The following is a 21,476-nucleotide window of genomic DNA, read 5'->3' on the forward strand; positions in this document are numbered from 1 at the left end:
GTTTGCAATCGCACCGCCAATAGGAACTCTGACGTGACGTCGGCCAGTCTACCACTCAATAGCTATGATGAGTCAAAATCACACTGTATTTCCCACGTCACACTTATGCTCAGTAAAGCCTGGATTTGCCCATTTGTCGTGTTTGCTTCCATTTTTTCTTCTGGAGCTGTTGTTTACATGGCTAATGGCTGATCATTTTTTTAAAATCAGGAGTTGCCGGTGCTCCATTGGCTGTGTTTGACCAATCACCTTACACTTAACATCACTCATGATTCAGTTGTTTTGGGAGGGTACCTACTGTCTAGTAGGAGATAAAAAATGTCCCTAAAAATGTCATTAAAAGAATTATGATTGTTCCTAGTTATTGTGGTGCAGAGAAAACAAACGGGGCTTTTTAGAACTATTAAAAAGTTCCTTCTGTCCAAAAACAGCTGTTGTCAGATGAACAAGAGCGTATAAATCATCACATTACATTTCTTTTCAATTTTGGCCTAACACAGGCTGAACTTACTTTATGTCTTGCTGTTATAGATGAAATACACATTAGCGTGTGTCATCCATACACCAGGAATAGCGCTGGGCTTTGAAGCCAATTTTACACAGTGGCCATACAGTGAAGTTATAACTGAAGGGTTATGTCCGCCATGGGACTGAAAAAGACTTTCCTCACGGACTTACATATGGATTGAGATGTCTGTAAATGGGTGGATACATTTATCTGAGCTCAAACCCGTACTGATGACTCATTTCACCATCAGGATTTGATCAGTTTGGTCTGTTAACATTTTGAAAGTCTAGAAAAGCTGCACAATTAAATAATTTCATCCCCGTTTCAAGTCAGTGGAGGGCTAAATCGGAAGTTAGCTGCTCAGCCAGGGAAAGTCTCTCTTGCGCCTGCTCTTTGGGCCCAATGATGCAGAAGATCCGGGTAATTTTATACCTGGGAAGTCGAACTTTTAAGGCTTCATGCACCACCCTGTCTCCAAGGCTGTATCCAGTTCTCTTTATACATCTATGGCATCATCTAAGAATGTGTTAAGAAACTCTATGTTTCTTTATGTTTCAACAACGCTATGGTTAAAGTGTGGTTATGTTTAAGCACAAAAACCAATTGGTTAAGGGAAGGGATCATGTTTTGACTTAAAATTCCAGGTTTTAGTGGCACAATCACGCCTAGAAATACCACAGATGTTCGCAGATGTTTTGTTTGCACAAACATTGGTCCGCAGTTTGGCAGGTGTCTTGCCTAAGCGTCACATCGTCCACTGTCTCCTCCATCTTGTCTTAGAAAATCAGCTCATATTATCAGGACTGCTTCACTTTAGAAACTTTGATGGGACACATACAAAATGTACAACTGTAACATATCTGTGGTTTGTAGAAACATACAATGCCAAAATTTTATTCTAGTGCCAAGGCATGAAATAGCAGTGTTGGGTCAAACGTTTTAGGCTTCATACGCCACTTTTACAGAAATGAGCGAGGCCCTGAGCGAGGCCCCGTCTCCACAGCTGTATCCAGTTCTCTTTATACATCTATGGCATCATCCAAGAATACGTTAAGCAAGACTCAGCCTTATCGGTGGTCCAATCAAAGCATGTCAGCTTGGCATGTCAAGTTTGGTTGAGATATCGAAACACAATGGCCTTTTGAGTTTAATTTATGAAACACTGCTTTGATGTGATCGTCAATGAATTATGTCATTATCTCGTGACAAAAAAAGGTTCTTTAACTTGACAAAATAATCTTGTTATCTCGAGAAAACAAGATGTTATTTCAAGATAAGGACCTCAATGACTCGTGATCTTTGAGAAAACAAAATAATAAAATGTTTGAATCTTTGCCGTTTCGGCTTCTGTGGAAAACAACTCAGTTTCATGAGTAATTCCATCCTCGTCCAGTTTTGCCATTTTTCACCTCCGACAGTAAAGTAAAACAGTTTCAATGTAATAATACTGGATCTAACTAGATTAGATTGATCATTTGATGATGCTCATTTATTTGAAACAAAAGCTGCTTTTCCTTTAAATCCTCCTCGTCTGTCCCACTTTATCCGGTCAACACAGAATTTGGGTGACAGAAGAGTGAAAGATGAAAGATTACAGAGAACATGCTGATAGTTCAGTCCTTGTAAGTGATCTAGGGCAATTGTACACATTTACTCTGCTCTTGGCTGACAACATTGTGTAGCATTGAACTTTTGTCTTTGGGCAGGTCACATAGCATAAAGGCTGCTGATGGTGAAATATCGCAACAGAGAAGAGGAACAGAAAAAACTCTAATTGTGATTTGATTTAAATGTTCATCATTGGATTGAAACGTCCTGCTTGTGACAAATAATTACAAACATTTTGGAAAACTGATTAACAAAGAGCCCAGCCGTCATGGAGCTGGAGCGCTTCTGTCTTATATCCACTTAAAGATCAAAACAGAAACAAAAAGACAATGTTTCACTTTCTATTTGAAACGTCCCTCTAGAACATTATGTTTTTTTTCATAGACTGAAATAGTATAAAGGTGATGGTCCATAACTGTCCTGCTACTGATGTCCCTTCTCCTGGTGTGCCTGAATAACTGAGAGGGTGGAGGATATCCAGGCCGCTGCATTACGACACCCCACCCAGAGTTAGTACATCAAAGCAGATGTCACACACCCTCACCGGCTTGTTCAAGTCAAACTTGATGATGGGGATCTCCTTTATAGAGCACTTGTGGCACAACAGGCGCCCACAGTGGCGGCTGGAGTTGAGGAGGAGACACAGGATTAGTCACACAGTCTGACACAAGATGAGGACGACGTGAGAAATAACGGAGAGAATAATAAAAAAGACTAACCAGTGATGTTTCCGTGTTGTAACACCAAACTTGGCAACACATTCATAGCAGTTGGATCCATCACACCAAGGGGGCTCTTTGGACAGCATATCTAAACAAATGATAAAAAAAAAAAAACATCATGTGGGTCAAAATTAGTCACCAGGAACATCCCTACTCCAAACAGATCATGTCTCCATCTAGCAGCTGCATCTCAAGCAACCCATAAGTTTGAATGCGTGTGTCAAAGAGATAGAGAGGGAGAGCCGTTGACAATCAGAGCCACTGGTCTTGCATGCCGATGTAAACTCCCCCCATTTTTCCTCTGGGTATTATCAGTTTATTCGACTAGTAATTCTGGCGCTGACTAGTGAGGGTAGCAAGGTTTAATTGACTAGTCGACTAAGACCAGCAACTCCTGCGGTCTGTGAGATAAAATTACTTTTTCTTTTTAAGATTTTTTTTTGGCTTTTTTTTGCCTTTTATTAGACAGGACAGACTTAGGTGTGAAAGCGGTAGAGAGAGGTGCTGAGCAAGACACACAGGAGACACAAAGCAAAGGGTCACAGGCCAGAGTCAGACCCATGGCCACTGCAGCAAGGACAATGCCTTGGTACATGGGACACCCCCTCTAACCACTGAGCTACTGGGTGCCCTAAAATGACTTTTTCTGTCAAAAGGAGTCTGGTGGCTTTGAAAAGAGCAATTTAACAGTTTCACTTCCCCGTCCCCTTCTCTAAACTGGGGGCATGCCGACCACCATCTAGTGTAGGTAATACACCGACTATGAATGACAATGACTGTAAAGTACCTGATACAGCCCCACTTCAAAAACTCTTTACTATCCCTTTTAGTTATAATTATTGTCAGTGCTCTAACTAAGGTCATAGCTTTTTGCTAACGGCTGAGTGAACACTTCCATTTAAAAAACACAGAGATGAAGGCAGATGGACTCGACCTTTAATATATAGTGAATGCCTGATAGGTAACTACATGAGAGAACCTACCTAGAAGGCGGAAGAGCAACTGTTTGGTTGCAACTTGGTAGTTGAAAATGTTGATGCCCTGATTATTATTAATGCCCAGTCGAGCCCCGGCTCTCACGATGGCACGGCACAGGTTAGCATTTCCTTTCATGTAGGCCAGGAGCAGAACTGCAATAAGACACAGGTCACAGTCATTTTATTACAAGTGTACCACTAATACCAGCCTGCTGTTTGTATACTGTAATCAACAACATAAAATAAGCTGTCTACAGTACCTGTGTTCCCTTCATTATCTGGTTTGTCCAGAGGGTATTCAGGCATACACTCCAGGAACAACTCAAAAATGGCAGCGGCGTTCTCTTTCCCATAATGGCCTAGTACGTGCATTGGTGACTGACCCCTGAGCAGATATAATAACATGTAAAGGAGACATTACAGTCAGAACAGAAGGTCATCTGTTATATTAAAAAGCTTCTGACTTCCATGGCGCTAATGTTGCTGCTGTAGTGACTTAGAAGTTTGATCTTGTTGGTAACTGTTTTGGTAAACAAACTAAACGCACCTGAGATTGAAGGCCTCAGCGTCGATGTTGGACTCTGTGAGAAGGGTTCTGACATTGTTAAGGCGGCCCTGCATCACAGCCAGATGTAGAGCTGAGGAGACAACAAGAAGAACAGACAAAAGGACAAAATGTTATTGATAAGGATCGTGGTATGTTGGGGGGGTGGAATAATAATGAATAATTAACTACACAACAGAGAACGAGGTGTCTGGGAGGCAACCCAAGGACTGATAATGCCACTGTTTAGTTTCAAAACGATACAGAGACTGAAATATGAGCTGCTGTTGAATAGTCTTTGTAGCTTAGGAAGGTTCCTTACTGAGAGAAATGACCCAGAAGTCTCTCAGTGGCAGCCATGATAAGAGCTGTCCCTAATAGTGTTGTCACGATACCAAAATCTTTGTTTCAGTACCCATACCAATATGAATTTCAATACTTTTCGATACTTTTTGGTACTTTTCCTAAGGAAAAGTCCTTTTGGATACAAACCTTTAGAACAATAAATAGTAGGGGTGTAACAGTACCAAAAAATCATGGTTCGTTAAGTACCTCGGTATGGACATACAGCAACATTAGCGCCATGGAGGTCAGAAGCTTTTTAATATAACAGATGACCTTCTGTTCTGACTGTAATGTCTCCTTTACATGTTATACCTGCTCAGGGGTCAGTCACCAATGCACGTACTAGGCCATTATGGGAAAGAGAATGGTATACGGTATACCAGTACTAAAATAGTACCGCGGTACTAGAGTATTCCAAACGGTACTATACTGCATTTGGAAAATATCGGTACTTTGAAATTTATTCAATTCATTAATTTAGTTAATTTATTTTACTCATTTATGCACACAAACACCTTTCTTGTTCCTATTGGAGCACAGATTGCACAAGTGGTGTGTATGACAACACCTGTATCAACATTCGCAGCTGGCGCACGTGAAAAAAGGCAAGAGAAAGTCTGAATTGCAAAGGGAGGCAACACGAAACAACACAAACTTAGTGGAACATTTGAGTTACCAAACCGTGACGTCCATACCGAGGTACTTACTGAACCATGATTTTTTTGGTACCATTACACCCCTACTATTTATTGTTCTAAAGGTTTGTATCCAAAAGGACTTTTCCTTAGGAAAAGTACTGAAGAGTATCGAAAAGTATCGAAATTCATATTGGTATTGGTACCAAAACAAAGATTTTTGTATCGTGACAACACTACTTCACTATAACTCACAGCATTCACAGACAAACACTTGTCTTTATCTGGACACATATTCCCCACAAATACAACATGCTAACGTTATTAGCACAAGTCTATGGCATTCTACACTGTAAAAATTGGCCTGGCAGCTAGCAATATTTTCCTCTTCTCATATAAAACCAGGAAAAACAGCAACATTTAACAAAGATAACGGTACATAATTCGGCTCCATTACAACTCACAAGGTTCACTAACAAAACAACTGTCTTATACTAAACACGTTTTCCAAACAAATACAACATGCTAATGTTATTAGCACAAGCCTATGGCATTTTACATTGTATAAATTAGCTTAGCGACAAGCGGAGATTTCCTCTGCTCATATGAAGCCAGGATAAATCACACACAAGTCTTAAAATGCTATTTTTGTGGAGGTTTTATTGTCTTCACAATTTATTGTTTCTTATCTGCAAAATGAAAGTAAATAAAAGCTTTGTTTCCACTGAGGGAAACGATCCCAGATCTTCAGAAGAAACTGAAGCATAATAATAAAGAATGCAAGGTACCGTTATTGCCATTCTCATCCTCAGCAGCAAAGTCTACTCCGTTCTCCAACAACACAGAACAAATAGTGGCCAGGTCCTGCTGGGCAGCCAGATGTAGCGCTGTCTGCCTGTGTTTGGTCAGCTCATTTACTTTGGCTCCAGCAAGCAGCTGGAAGCAGAAACATGAACAGTAAAAACAACATCAACAACCGCATCAGTCTTTCAACAACACTTAAATTGGCTTAAAAAGTAAACGCAGAGGGCTGAGAGATTCTTTCTGTTTATACCAGGTTGCGAACAATGATCTCAGATCCAGCCTGGACAGCCAGGTGCAGAGGGGTGAGTTTGGCTGCATCCTGAACTCTGGAGTTGACATTAGCTTGGACACTGATGAGGAACAGGACACTTTCGATATCTGAATTCTGCACAGCCACGTGGAGAAAATTACGTCCTTTGTTGTCCACCTGGGGAGAGAGAGGGGGAGAAAGAGAGAAAGAGAGAGAGAGAGAGAGAGCGCAAGAGATTAATACTGTAACTGTATGTAATGTTTATAAAGTGAGACAAACTGGTGGCGTTATATCAGCACTACCTGCTCAGCAGCACCTGGCTCCCTTTTGAGGATAGCCTCTGCTGCCTTGTTGTTTTTGTGCGTCATGGCACAGGCGAAGGGGGTCATTCCTTGACGGTCCCGAATGTTAAGACGGATGTCTGGATGGGAAATGAGGAGCTGTATAATGACATTGTGCTGGCTGCTAATGGCAGCGTGGATGGGAGCCCTGCCCTCTGCATCCTAAGAGAAATGGACGGTCACGTGATTAGAAAAAGAGCATGTTCAAGATCTTTCTTATCATCATTATATACACAACAATTACATAGAAACGGTAGTTGGTGATGAAAATTTTGAACCTCAGGCTTCCTCCTACAGTCCTTGTGTATAAAAAGAAAATGAAAAGAAAATCTAGAAAAGTATCAGTATCATGTTTACAACTACAACTAAGTAATCTCTTATTAGCTGTATGCTGTAATGGCAGAAAGAAGTGGATCCACTGATGTGACAGGACTGACCTGTGCATTAACATTAGCTCCAAACTCTAGAAGGCACTGCACCACCTCCTCCAAACCCCAGCTGCTCGCCAGGTGGAGGGGTGTTTGTCCATCTCTGGCTTCTTCGTCTCCTTCCCCATTAGGGCCTGGCCGTCTGCTGCTATTTACGTCACAACCGCTATTTACACACAGGAGGCAGACAGTACGTTAATACAGGGGGCTACAGATATCACAATAACACTGAGCATAAAAAAACCCAACAGGTTTCTAGTTTCAGACAGATTCTATTTTTATCTGTATAATAAATACTGAGTCACAGTTTAGACAAACGTGTGTATTTACGGCTGGGATTAGGTTTCCCAAACACTGTTGGTGAGGAGATTTGCATACCTGCGGATAAGGAAGCAAGCAGAGACCTCATTATTCTCATCAACAGCTCTGTGCAGGAGGGTCTGCTGGCAGCCAGAGGGCCCTGTGCTCCAAGATGTCGCATCACAGCCATGGCGGACCTTAGAGGAACAAACATGACTCAAAACAGTCACAACTCAAGGAAAAAAAATTATTATAAAACATACGTACAGCCTTTAATAAGGCTTAAACACAGACAAAGTGCTACAGATGTGAATACCAGTGGTTTATAAAATATCAGTGGTTTATAGTCATTTCGTTTTTTCTCTTTTTGGAACCAATCAGTGTTCACTTCAGAGGTTTTGGATAAGGCTGATATGAATCTGTGCACGACGCTTAGAGTCTCCTATTATTGTCAGGAGGTGGCACTACTCACCAAATTATTATGAATCCGGACCTTTATCACAAACTGGAACTTGTTAGATTAGACGTTTAAATGAATAAATGTCCACCACCTCCCTAGTTGGCACCAGAAATATTAGTCAGTTACTGCCAATTACTGTTTTCTTCATGTACAAGGCTGCTTAACTGTCATGCAGCCGCCCACCACTAGTGGATGCTACAGAGCCATCAGACAGCAGTCCCCCTCCCCGTAGTAATGCTCAACTAGACTGCTTTCTTCTTTCCTTCATTTATAGTTTCCTTAAGAAGACTGAGGATGTTTGCTGCCAACAAGACAACCACATGCATCCACAGCTAAGGCTAATTAAGCTTTCATTTCATTGCTTTCAATTTCATTTTACCTTAAATACTGTTTTGTAACATTTAATACCCAGCAGTGAGGAACTAAGAGGGTACTATCATCTCTAAATTGGTTGCATTTATCTCACCAGTGTGGACGCGATATCTTCCAGGCCATTCTCCAGAGCCAGCCACAATGGAGGGTCCCCTTTATCATCCACCACAGACATATCAGCTCCTCTTGTGCAAATGGCATCCACCACCAGTGGCAGCTGGTTACTGATGGCCAGCTGTAGTGCTGTTTGTCCCTCCTGGGTCCTGATAGTGGAGAATATATATATATATATGTAGAGAGCCATAAGATACAAAAATACAATTTAAAGTCTCCACTCAAAATTCCTAACTAGATACTGAGGGATTTCTTAAATAATATTTTTTTATCTGCGTATTAGTTTATGATTAAATTTAAAGTGGACAAAATTGTGAATAACTGTGTAGCAGGACGTTTTAAGGCATGCCCCTAAATTTTCTGTTTGTGCTCCTAAAATTTTCAGTTAGGCGCTACAGTGCTCCTACTCATAAAAGTTATTCTGGAGCCGTGCAGGTAACAAGAGAGAAATTATCAATAATCACTGGGAAATGGGTAAACAGAGAAAATGTATTCCTCAGTAAATAGCAGTCCCATACCTTGGTGGCCGAGGGGTTAAGTCAGGTAGCATAAACAGCAAAGACCCGTGTTTGAATCTCGCCAGGCATCTTAATTACATGTCGTATCCCCCCACCTCCTGTGTCATCTTCATCTCTCTACATTTTGGAAAATTAATAGAAAAGGCATTACGTGCTCAAAACCTGGGCATTACCTAACATTGATGTCTGCCTGATGCTCGAGAAGGAAGAGGGCGCTCTTGCTGTCCTGTCTTTGGATGGCCATGTGCAGCAGGGTTTGTCCAGTGGACATAGTGTCATTGATAGAAGCCCCTGAGCCCAGCAGCTGTGCTGCTATGGTGTGCATGCCTGACAGAGACACATTGTACATGTTATACATCACATACACAGATCACCATGCAGTCTTGTAAGGAGGTTATGTATGGTGGTGTGATGCTGCTGTGTACCTGTCCAGAGGGCCAAGCCCAGCACTGTCTGGTCCATGGAGTCTTTGAGACTGAAGTCTGGAATGATCTGGAAGTTGTTGGTGGCATGAAGAGCATTGGCTGCAACAGAGCAATTAAAGATGAGATAAGTTCATGTATAGTGAGATCAAGCAGAAATCACTTAACACACCTGCCATGGTTGCATTTCAAGTACAGGCATCCAAGTGTCTAAATGCTGACCTTTCTGCTCGAGGATGACAGAGACCACATCTGGGTGGTTGTGAGCGATGGCCATGTGCAGGGGGGTCTGCATAGCAACACCAACGGTGTCATCAGGCAGAGCCTTCTGGGTCTGCAGGTTGGGGTTGGCCCCCTGCTGCAGCAGCTCTGCTGTCAGGCTCGCCAGGCCACAGCGACACGCTGTATGAAGTGGGCTCTCACCCTAAAACAAGGTCAAAGGATTGATAATTTCTTTATTTGTAACACAGAAGAAAAACATCTAGATCTCATGATTTAAGTTATCAGAGTGCATTTAACTTATTGAGCCCCCTACAAGACAGCGAGTCTCAATCGATTGCCCGGTCAAGTGATCGAGGATAGAGGACGGAGGAGTCGAGGAGGCATATTGGGATGAACCACCTATTTTTTTTTAACTGTTTAAAGTAACCTGCACACAAGGTTGTATTCATTAACAATGTTGCTACACACCCATTTGTTGACATGGTTGACCTTTGCTCCGTGAGTTGCGAGGAAAAGTGCTGCTGCCTCATTGCCGGCCCGAGCTGCTCTCTGCATGAGACAGTTTTCTGCAAGGAAAAAAATGGAGAAAGATGAAGATGAAAATGTTTTTAAGGGATTAAAAGCATTGTGGCAGCAAAACAGGTTATTAAACAGTACCTGTGGCTGTGTCTGGTGCATCAGGGTTGCTTCCTCTCTGGATAAGCTGGGCTGCAAAACTATTCTCATCAAATGAGGTGCCGTTCACAACTGGTGCGTCATCCTCAAATGGGTTTACTGAGGGGTCTGAAGACACGGTGATGTACTGCAGGGCCAGCCACAGAGCTGTGCTGCCCTCGTGGTCCTTGAGCTCCAGGTCAAGCCTAACAGGATGGACAGATTACACCAGGTTACACACAGGATTATCTCCAGAGTCGAATGATGACTGGGGTCACACGATCTTGTAAATATCGGTGCCTTCAAACCGGGTCGTGAGAATATTTTTGAGAATAGTTTTAAATTCAAGAACTGTCATGTACAATGATAAACAAACTCACTAATTCAATTTAAAGGCAGAATGTGACTCACTGTTTGCACTGTAGCAGCTGGTTGAACACTGGCTCATTCCCTGATGCCACAGCTTCATGCATCGGAGTCCTAAAAATGACACAAGACAAAGCGGTTACACTTTGTAGTCCAATAACACTCATTAAACCAGAGCCCGGTCGGCGACCTACCTGCCCTTGCTGTTCTGCATGTTGGGGTTGGCTCCGGTCTTCAGCAGAGCCTCTGCGATTCGTGCCATACCGCTCATAACCTCCGCAGAGTGTTTCTTGGGGCTGAAAGAACAGACCAGGTGAAGCGGGGTTTCCACTGCCCCCACTGTAGCTGCATTCACCTGGGCCGAGTGTCGAATTAGGAAGATGGAGGCAAACTCATCACCTGGAGGAAGTGGAAGGAAGAATTTATGCTTTCATGTATCAACTTCAAAATCTAGTGTTTACACTGTAACCAAATCTGTACAATCAGTCAATCAGACTTTATTTGCATCACACCTCTCATACAGGTTAGTGTAGCTTCACGGATGACTGACATGGGTACCACTGCAGGTATATTAACAACTCAGCAGCGAAGCCAAACGTTTATTTTGGACACCACCTCTACAATAAAGCTATAGGGGTGCCACAGAGTGGAGTAATAGTGTCTCCTACACACCTCTCTGGATGGCCTTATGCAGGAGGCTCCAGCCACTCTGGTCCACCATGTCCACATCGGCTTTGTTGTTAACCAGAGTGGTGGCGATGCTTTCCAATTTACGAGCGAGCGCCAGGTCTAGTGCCAGGTCACCATTATTGTCCAGTTCATTCAGCTTTGCAGGAAGCTGAAAACAAAGGATAAACAAAACAAAATGTTAGTTTACTGTTATTCTACCGTGCTGGTTACACTGTAACAAGCGACAGTCAATAAAGGGTTAACGCTGACCTGCGAGTCCATCTCGATGAGATAGAGAAAGACCACATCTTCTCGCTCCACTTTGATGGCTTTGTGGAGAGGGTACTCTGTTTTCGATTTGATCATCTTGTAAAGCAGCTGGGCACTCATGGTGCTGAAATCTTCTTTCCTCAGATCATCCTGATGAAACACAGCAACGTCAACAAGTGTCACCCAGAACGTCCGGAAATAAGACGAACACTGAGTGGGTGCTACGGGAAGTTTACCAAAGTGAGGTCACCATTCACTGAATAAGTAAAGGAAATGACTGTCTGATATACCACGCCACCTGATTGATGTTTTTCATATTTAGCTTATGGTTATGCACTGAATCCTTTTATTTATTTCTTTAATTAACTTTTATGTCTATATTTTATTTATTTTCTCAGCTAATTCAATTCAGTTCTTCACTTTTTTTTCTCTCACCTAAATTTTATTGCTTGGTAATTTGCCTAAATTTTATTGTTCTGTTCTATCTTTGTGCTGGATCCAAACACAAAAGCCTAGCTATGACGTTTTGGCTTATGCATCGTAACTGATAAGACCCAATCAGGACGCAAACATTAGTGGCTGCGTCACCATTTTTAAAAGTCCCTCCAGACTAAAACACAGCTCTGAAGTTTTCAAACTAAAACAAGGTCAGCAGCGTTTTCAAAAGTCTCCGTTTTTGGGGGTTCCAGAGCGCCAAAGTAGTGTGGACACTAGGTGTAAACACAGCAATAGTTCTGTTTTAAAACTAAACAAACTAATGTGAATGTAGCCTTTGTGCAGGGAGGGATACAATGTATGTTAATGTCTGTACGAGTCCAGGATGTTTGTACATGTGTGTTTGTTTATATCAATGCAAAACTCCTTAAATAATGCTTTTACAAAGAGGATAAAATCCTAAAAATAATGCCGACATGCTCTTAAGATGGAGAATTCTTTGCTTTGGTGAAGTCAGCAGTTATCAGAGTTTGAGACTGAGGTGTCAGAAGCTGATGACGCTTGACAGACATTTACTACATTTAAGTCATAAAGACAACCTTGAAAACTGCCGAGCTGTGGCCTCTTTGGATTTATTGTATCATAAATGATGGGACACTTCACACTGATGAGAGGACATAACATTAATCTGTAAAAAAAAGAGAGCGTGAGAGGATTAACCCGCAGTAACACAGCAGGTTAAAAGTGATTCAGAAGTGGCACACACAAACAAAGGCCCGACCTGAGCATTTATAGATTCACACTATGATGGGTTTCTTTTATCCATCCTGTGCTACAGAGTGGAACAAAGTGCCTCGTGCAATAATGGAGCCTTTAAGAAAATGGTCAAACAGAGGCTGCTCCAAAATCTGGTTTTAAAAATAATGTCCATATTTGTATTGTTGTTTTTTATTGGCATGTTTATCTGTGGAGGGGCTGTCATGTTAGGATGTGGTGCATAGTGGTCGTGTGTCTCTTGCTTTGATCGTTGAATAGCTGTCTCCATCTTGTTGTGCAGTAAAAGGACTGATCAAGAACCATGATGGAAACAAGTCCCGGACTTTGTCGTGTTACCTCTTACAAAATCTGGATTTCTTTTAAAGCTGTATTTGAACATTTGTCAAATAAAGTAAACCAAAGGCAGATTTTGATGCGTCAGGACTACGGATGTCAGTTTCTCTTTTTTCTTGAGATCTTGTCTTTGAGTCCAGCACTCCATTAACTCAGTGAGCTTCAGCGCCACATTTTAAAGTGCTATCCATTTAGAGGTGGTGAAGTTTAAATGTTTTGTGATATAAATGTCTTGCTTTTTATTTTATTTTCTGTTGGCTGTGATGACAGATAGCCAGCTGGCTGCATTGACATGGAACAGAAAAATAGTGTCCATTGACCAACCGTCAGTCTCCACTGGTTAGCTAAAGCCCAGTTTCCATCAAACACTATCGGTATGGTACCTTTGGAACCAAAAGTAACCCTTCAGACAGGGTACCTAGACCCTAGTGTTTCCACTGCAAACAGTACTCTTAAATGTGGGCGGGGTTGTTGTCACTCACTGCTCCGTCCAGCACTCACTGTATTTCCTCATCAGCAGTGACACAGAGGAAAGTTTGTACCTTGTTTATCGTCCACAGAACGATTTTCAGGACAAAATAAAACAGGCTGCAGTGAGAGTCTCTCTCCATGGGATATTTAAAAATAGCGGGTTTGTGCATTTAGTCCTTCTCAGGCAAGCTCAGGGGTTTAGTGCTGCTGGAGCCCACAGGAACGACGCTCCACAATGCTTTATTTTTTTCTCCGAGTGAGAACTTGGGTGTATGCCGTTCACATGATCCAGTCAAAAAAAGTATTACCAGTTCACGTCAAAACCAGCCACAACTCAGCCCTGAGCAGATTGACGGTCCTTTATTGACCAATCAGACTGCAGGGTCTCTAGCTCCACCTTTTAGTACCAGGTCTGTGTGCTAGGTACCCCAGCAGAAGGGTGACCAAAAATACGGACAGTACAGAACAGTTCCATTGGTACCATCCACAACTTTTCACAGTGGAAATGGAAAAAAAAGGCGTACTAAACTGAAGTGAACTGAACCGTACCGCTCAGTGGAAACGGGGCTTAACATTGACCTTAGCCACTCTGCACTATTTATTTCTTTATTTTATTTGTAATTTGTCTGTGTTGTTTCAATTTTGTTGTGTGAAGGACGTTGGGCTGCATGTTTGAATAAAAGGGGTTTTATAAAAAGCAAAGCTGATGTTATGTTGTCTAGTTGGACATGTACAAACACTGTGTGAAGGTCCTCACCCAGTGACTGGCTATGATCTCCCCACAGTAGTTCATCAGGGTGGTGGCATTCAGCTCCTCAGCTGTTTGGTAGAAACGAATGCAATTCCTCACATTTACCGAAGACATCACACCTTTTTCACACCTGTCCCAGCACACAAATGGATTTTCAGAGCCGTTAAGCCATGTACATCAATAAAATATTATGCAAAAACAGTGACTCTGCCACTGCCACTAACTACAGATGAAGAGTCAGTGTATCTGACTCATGCTGACCTCTCTCTGAGCAGCTGCAGCTGGAAGCGGTTTGCCAGCTTCATCAAGTCAATAAGAAAGGCATCATCTTCAGTGAGCTCCAACTCATCCGTGTACGCCCAGCGCAACATCGCCATGGCAACTTCAGGTTTGCAATCTGGAAACCCAGCATGTCACAAAGTCAGAAATTCACACACAGTGATCAATGGCTAACCTGCTGTAATTCTCACCGATGGAAAACTGACACTTCGCACTTTGTAATCATTTTGGACAAATAGAAAACTTTTAAGATCACGTAAAATTTTCCTTTATTTTAAAAAAGTGGAATGCCCTCTGCAAAAACATTATTTGCTCATATTTATATAAATTCTACTGAGCTCTACTGATTATCTGAAAACAGGCACAAGGGCCAGATGTCTATCCGATACTGGACTTTGACATTCTGTGTGATGATCCACTCCAAAATAAATATTCGGTTAATCTATAAACATGTTGACTGACAGTGTGAGGAGGTAACAGCTGGATTTTCATGATAATTCAAGATACTTCTTTAACAACGTGACGTCACTCACCAGACAGGTCCAGTTCAGAGGTGGAGGCCAGGTTGGCCAGACTCCAGACATCACTGCGAGCAGCCAACACAAACTTATGGGCACTGAGACTCTCTCCTGCTACTTTCACTTTCAGATCACTGCAAAACCAACACACCCATCTCTCAGAAAACAAGCACATATATCAGAAATAATCTAGAGCCCATATGCACAGGACCAGTATTACCTGGGGACTTGGAATAATTTGTAATAACTGCAGAGATCTGTGATCTTAGTCACATGTGAATCTGCCATGTCTATAATTTGTCTCGTAAAAATTCCACCACAGATCACCTGCCATATTTTGCCGATAATATTTGGGGTGCAGGTGATTCATCTTACTACACAGCATGGAGACCCATTTGCAGAGGATGCAAGCTCAATCAATCAGAAGAGTAAAATTTCAAACGATGACGGTAAGGAACAGTCTTCTATCTCTCAACAGTTATTATGTAGTAGCCTATTATCATCATATCCAAAGGATAACTTATGGTTGCCATAGTGTCGCCGGCACGAGATTTGTTCACCAGAAAATGACGTAACCACCCCTTTTGTGTTGAACTTGAAGTCTCCAAAATTTGTCGTGGCCTTTGGTCATGCATCTCTGAACTTTTGTAACAAGGCGCTGACTCCACGCGCTCCGCTTTTCAGCTTCACATGGAAGCTTTTTAGGGAAGATTGGCAGAGCAAGTTCGCCTGTAAAGACATCTCTACAACTCCTCACTAAGAGACCACAGGAAGAGTCAAATGGCCTTAAATTGTTGTGTGTGGGGAAGAACAAAAGAGATGTGATAAAAAATGAAAAAAAGTTCTCATGGAAAAACCCGGGGGAAACAAAGTGCTATAAAATCATTTCAACATGGAGTGACAGTAATTCTTACAGTACACAAATGCAATGTTTGAAGGTACATTGGTGTTTATTTCATTTGCCAGGCAGCCTTTTTACAGTACCGCTCTTCTGGTAACAATCGTTGATTTTGTCCTTATCCAAAGAATACTTTGTTTGTATGCCTTACATAGCGAAGCATACTGCGAACAACGTGTTGAGCATTAATGCCTCTATGCATGCTCATAGCTCTAGTGCCACCATCTACTGAGGCTCGCACCATGGTGTCTTGGGCAAGTATAACAAAGCTTTAATGACAGCTAATTTGAATAAAATACAGGCTCTGCTTATCCCGTGCAAATGCAGTTCCATATGAAAAGGGCTTAGGTCTTAAATAATGCTTAAAGTAAAACACAATCAAAGCACTTAAAAACACCATTTACACTCACAGGCTTTCATGGTGTTGTGTGACAGGCCCATCAACTTCAACAATGTAGCAGCAAAGGCATGTTGTATCATGCAACACACACCACAGCAGTAATACAACTACATAATAACAGTTGCAGCACTGCAAACAAAACTCATACCCATCCACTCCCACTGTGATCCTCACCTGTACTGTTCCTGCTGATAGAGGTCGGCCACGATGTCCAGCAGGCGGCTGATGAAGGAGTCTGCAGCTGCAGGGCTGGGGGAGCCCTGGCCAGAGGCCTGAGCAGCGAGCACGGCACAGCGCCGCTCTGTGTCGGCCAGCTTCTGCTGCATCTTCACATACTCCTGCCTGAGCAGGGCCAGGTGCTTCTGCAGCTTGGCCACCTCCTCTGTTCCACACCAAGGTAAGGGAAACAGACAGAGGATAAAAACGAGATGCAGGGATAGAAGCAGGTGGTAAGAAAGATGAATTCCTGAACACAGGTCACAACTGGACCATTTGAAGCACCTTAGAGGTGGTCCATAGTACAGTGGCTCCAATAAACAGTAGCGAGTGTTTGGGATCTTACAAAACTATCTGTTGTTCAAATATTATTCTTATGACAAAGGAGAAACATGTAATGAAGGTTGTGAACTGGATTTGCACCTACAAAATGTGACTTGAGCCACTTTTACTTTTCATAATACTGGCCTATTTCTTGTGACATTTTCCCACGTCACCTGTGTTGCACAGAAAAAGAACTTTCCCCTGTGTAAGGCAAAACAGGATGCAAATTTTGTAATCTTAAAAACGGACACTGGCAGATTCTACAGAGCGTATTTTTGTTTGGACAAACCTTTCCCTCTTCCTCTAAATGAAAAACGCTTTCTACAGGGTTACAAAACAATTTCATGTCTCAGCCTTGATTCCACAGAGTTTCACTGAGGCCCATTTCCTTCCTTTAAACCAGTTAAGTTTTACTGAGCACAGAATGCTGAGACGGCACGTTACTTTGTCCTCCCTCATAAACCGTTACTGGCACAGAGACGTGTCATGAGGAACAGGGGGGGGTGTTTCTGTAAAAACCACCTGATCAGCTCAACACAGGAAGGGCAGTATGGAGGAGCAACAGCTTATGGCCAACTGACCAGCGGCCTCTGAACAAACTCTTATTCTATACTAAAAATCCACCTTCGTTTGCAGGATTTAGCAGGCATCACTAATGCATTTGCGTAATGCATTAAGTAGATTTCCCTTAAGGAGGAACACACAGCAGGCATTCCCTTATGTTCAGGCCAAATATAGGTGGTGCCCTTGGCCATGGCCAATTATCTCAATATAATGTGCACATTGTTTTAGTACTTCTTTGATATTTTTATTGCAGATTTCTTCTTTTTTAAGTCTCTTGATATTTGCAATACTTACTTTACTTGTTTGCTCCATTTTCTCTTAATATGTTTGCTGTGTACCAAGACACCAAAGCAAATTCATTATATGTAAAACCTACCATATTGTATATTTTACTCCACTGCATTCAATTGATAACTTTGCAGATTCTAATTAATAACATACAATATAATCAACACATTTATCATGATGTAATGTTTTGGATTAAACCTTTACTGTTCGTGAGGAGGAGGGTTCACAAACGACCCAGCAGAATATAAAGTAATTAAGCTTCCAGCTGCAACATTAAAGTGATTAACACATGAATGCATCAATAATTACAATCCAATATTATTCTGAAATGAGCTACGCTGCATGCTGAGGACTTCTGCTTTTGGTACTTTGAGAATATATGTGATGCAAGCACTTTTGCACTTTTAATTAACTGAACAATTGAATGCAAACTTGTATTTAAAGTCTTTATACACTGACATTGCTGCTTCTTCTTCAGAAATCAGAGTACTTATTGCATCAGAGGTGACGACTCCCCTGTTCTGTGCAGTCTCCTGTGCCACATTTAAAACAACTGATATTGAATTATGTTCTTAAAAATGTGCCGCCTTGGATAAAACAGCCACAGTGAACAGAACCGTTACTGATATTATAACGTTAACGCGATAATATAGACTGTTTGAAACGAACCATGACGTTGACATTTGCCAGAACCGTAATACCTATATTACCTGTATATTCTGTGAGTTAACATGAGGGTGTTTTCTTTTGTAGCAAACCAACAGTCTGTCTAGAAACAATAATTCGTCTCCCATCAACATATCTGGTCCGGTTCGGCTAACTCGTAACGTTAGCTGTAAAATTCAGCTAGCAACATCAACGGTAGCTAACGACAGACAGGCTGAGTGTGACAAGACAAGTGTCGCAGTGCTTCGTATTTCCACTCGCAGACAGCTCACTGTTTATTAAACTGCCGAGACACCGGTTGATTTGGTCCGACAGTCCAACGAGCACACAGTGATAAAAAGGGAGTGGACCAAATAGTCAAAAAAACAATCTCATACCTTCCGCCATGTTGCTCAGCGTTAGCTCCGTGGCCCGATGCTCTCTATCGCGATATGACAGAGAGTGAGAGGCAGTGGCGCTGCGTTCAGGGTGCTTCTCAAAAACACGGCCATGGATAGTTTATCACATGATGCTTCTTACACAGAATATTATCTTTTAAAAATTGTAATTTTACATACATGGTTTGATTTCAGTGGTGGGGGAAGTACTCAGAGATTTTATATAACTAAAAGTAGCAATACCACAGAGTATACACCGATCAGACAAAACATTAAAACCACTGACAAGTGAAGTAACATTGATCATCTTGTTACAATGCAATGTTTGGGCATCCTTGGGACATGCTGGTACCTCATCTCGCAACCAACAGGACTCAAAAGATCTGCTGTGAAGGCCCTGGTGCCAGACACAACCGGGCATCCCCAGACTGAGGCCCCACCATGGATGGGCGGTATGTCTGGGGTATTGGCATGTCCCACAGATGCTTGGTCAAATTGGGAACTGGGGAATTAGGAGGCCAGGTCAATGCCTTGGGCTCTTTGTGAAGATCCTTGGGCCATTCGTGAGCAGTTTTTGCAGTGTGGCATGGGGCATTGTCCTGCTGGGGGGGCCACTGCCATCTGGGAGTAGCATCCACATATATGCCAGTACCCAAGGTTTCCCAGCAGAACACTGCATTGTAACAAGGTTATGATCAAAGTTATGAATTTCACCTGTCAGTGCTTTAAATGCTTTGGCTGATCAGTGTACATACTCTGTTAGAAGAATTTTTACTTATAGGGATAGTGGGGTTTTATAGGCTAGTTATCCATAGACAGTATATTACATACAGCAGAAGTCAGTCCGCATGCCCTAAGTTTTGGAGAAGAAAGCTGTAGTCTGACATGGAAGTGAGGCAATGTACTGCTGTGGAAGGGTCAGCATGTTTTGTCACTAACCCCTCCAAAGCAGTTCATTGCTGAGCTTCTGTGTCAGACTCCAGCCTGCTTTTCAAAACCTGGGGCATGCTGACCGACACCTACTGACTATCAATAAATACCCAATACAACCCCACTTAAAAAGTCCAAGCTATCACTGTACAGAGTATCGTTATCAAAATATACCTAAAGTAGCCAAACATCTAATAGAGTGGCGTAGGAATGAGTCCTAAAATGCTGAAATGACATAGCATTTTAGCGCTCCTCGTCTTGAAGTCAATGGGTTTTCTAAATGGGCTTTTGGTTAGATACCTGAAAGAAGATCTGTGGTTAACACAAGCTTAAGAGACTCACATTTTGTGCAATGACATAAAATACATCAATTAATACTCCATTTGTGAATTTTGAAGCCTTTAGATGACTTAAAAAGGTGGTTGCCATCAAGTGAATTGAATTTAGGCTTCAAAAATCATAAAAGTGGTGTTTATTTGTGACGATTATCTCACTGAACATAACACATTAAGTATCATAAACTTTTGTTTGCCACAGATCTGACTTTCTGCGATAACCCAGGGTAGTAAATCCCACTGGCTTTTTGACAAGGGAACCAGGGTGATGCTAACATCCATGTTAGTCTTTCAACACTCTATTTAAAAGCCATACTAATGTGTCCGGCATACGTCCACAGTTAAAGCACATAGTGGATTCAAGTCCCTGTATCCATAATGCTACAATAATAAATGTAGTAGACCGTGAATGAAAACAAAAAAGAAAATATGGTATTCAGTTTGTGATCATTCAAACTCTAAAACTTTCCTTCAGTAGTTGACAGTGATGTGCTTGCGGAGACTGGACACCAATTACACACCTATAGGCATCTGTGAACTCCACTAAAAATGTATTTTGTACAAAGTTAATCTGCTGTAACGTTACAGTAGCTCTGATAATCTAAATATTTGGCTCCATGATTTGTATGGAAACCCATTTCGACTAATGTCATTAAAAACACACACGCAAAATGATGTCAAGTACAAGAGATCTTTTCTTTAAGTTAGATGCACCATTGACTCGGTGAGCTTTAGCACCACATTTCAAAGCACTGTTTGTTTAGAAAGGGTGACATTTTAGTGTTTTGTAGTTTAAATGTCTTGCTTTTTAAATTTTTGTTGCTTTTGTTGACAGACAGCTAGCTGTGTTAACATACTGTGGCCACCCTCGTCTCCTCCCAGGTCTCCACAGGGAGCAAGCAGCTTCATTTTTAGCTACAAACCCCCTTCAGCACTGTTACCAATGTTAGCACCTTTAGCTGCACTGACGCTGCTGACGGCACTAACAGAGCTATAAGTAGTTACAAATGCTGAAGGGGGTTTCCTGCTCAAAACCCAGGCAATGTGCTCTTAATTGCTGCGTGAGGGGATTGGAGAGTGGGTACAGTTTTTATGGTGACTCTGTTGGGTTGGGACAGCATTACAAGTAGTAACTGCTGAATGAATGGCGACGCTAGCTTATGTTAGCTCCTACCAGGCCCGGGTGGTGCCCAGTGCAGTAAATTGAAAAGTAGCAAAATGAACCAACATGTGTAACCAGTCAAAAATATTCCTGGCAGTTAACTGATCAACTGTTGATATCCCTACTTGCAAAAATTAATGACTTAAACATGAGAAACACAATATTTTGACCTGGGCTTATCATCACAAAGTTGTTTGCATGAGCTAAAAAACCAGACTTGTGC

The 21,476-nt window shown here is 42.0% G+C and overlaps 1 protein-coding gene across 1 annotated transcript; it reads right to left on the reverse strand.

Annotated features, from left to right (window-relative positions):
- Positions 1–18,875, reverse strand: ankfy1 (ankyrin repeat and FYVE domain containing 1). The gene is made up of 25 exons (XM_049593201.1): positions 18,827–18,875; positions 16,566–16,773; positions 15,109–15,227; positions 14,558–14,693; positions 14,303–14,426; positions 11,530–11,679; positions 11,263–11,428; positions 10,785–10,989; positions 10,636–10,704; positions 10,228–10,430; positions 10,039–10,136; positions 9,571–9,772; positions 9,352–9,450; positions 9,100–9,253; positions 8,389–8,557; positions 7,541–7,659; positions 7,172–7,328; positions 6,696–6,896; positions 6,394–6,570; positions 6,128–6,275; positions 4,363–4,453; positions 4,076–4,200; positions 3,822–3,968; positions 2,836–2,926; positions 1–2,739 (listed from the first exon to the last, which is right to left on the reverse strand). Exons 1-25 carry the CDS (start codon positions 18,834–18,836, stop codon positions 2,607–2,609), a joined length of 3,501 nt encoding a protein of 1,166 aa, XP_049449158.1. The 5' UTR covers positions 18,837–18,875; the 3' UTR covers positions 1–2,606.
- Between the last annotated feature and the right edge of the window lie 2,601 nt (positions 18,876–21,476).

This window comes from Epinephelus fuscoguttatus, linkage group LG12 (assembly GCF_011397635.1).
Source record: "Epinephelus fuscoguttatus linkage group LG12, E.fuscoguttatus.final_Chr_v1".
NCBI classification, from domain to species: Eukaryota; Metazoa; Chordata; class Actinopteri; order Perciformes; family Serranidae; genus Epinephelus; species Epinephelus fuscoguttatus.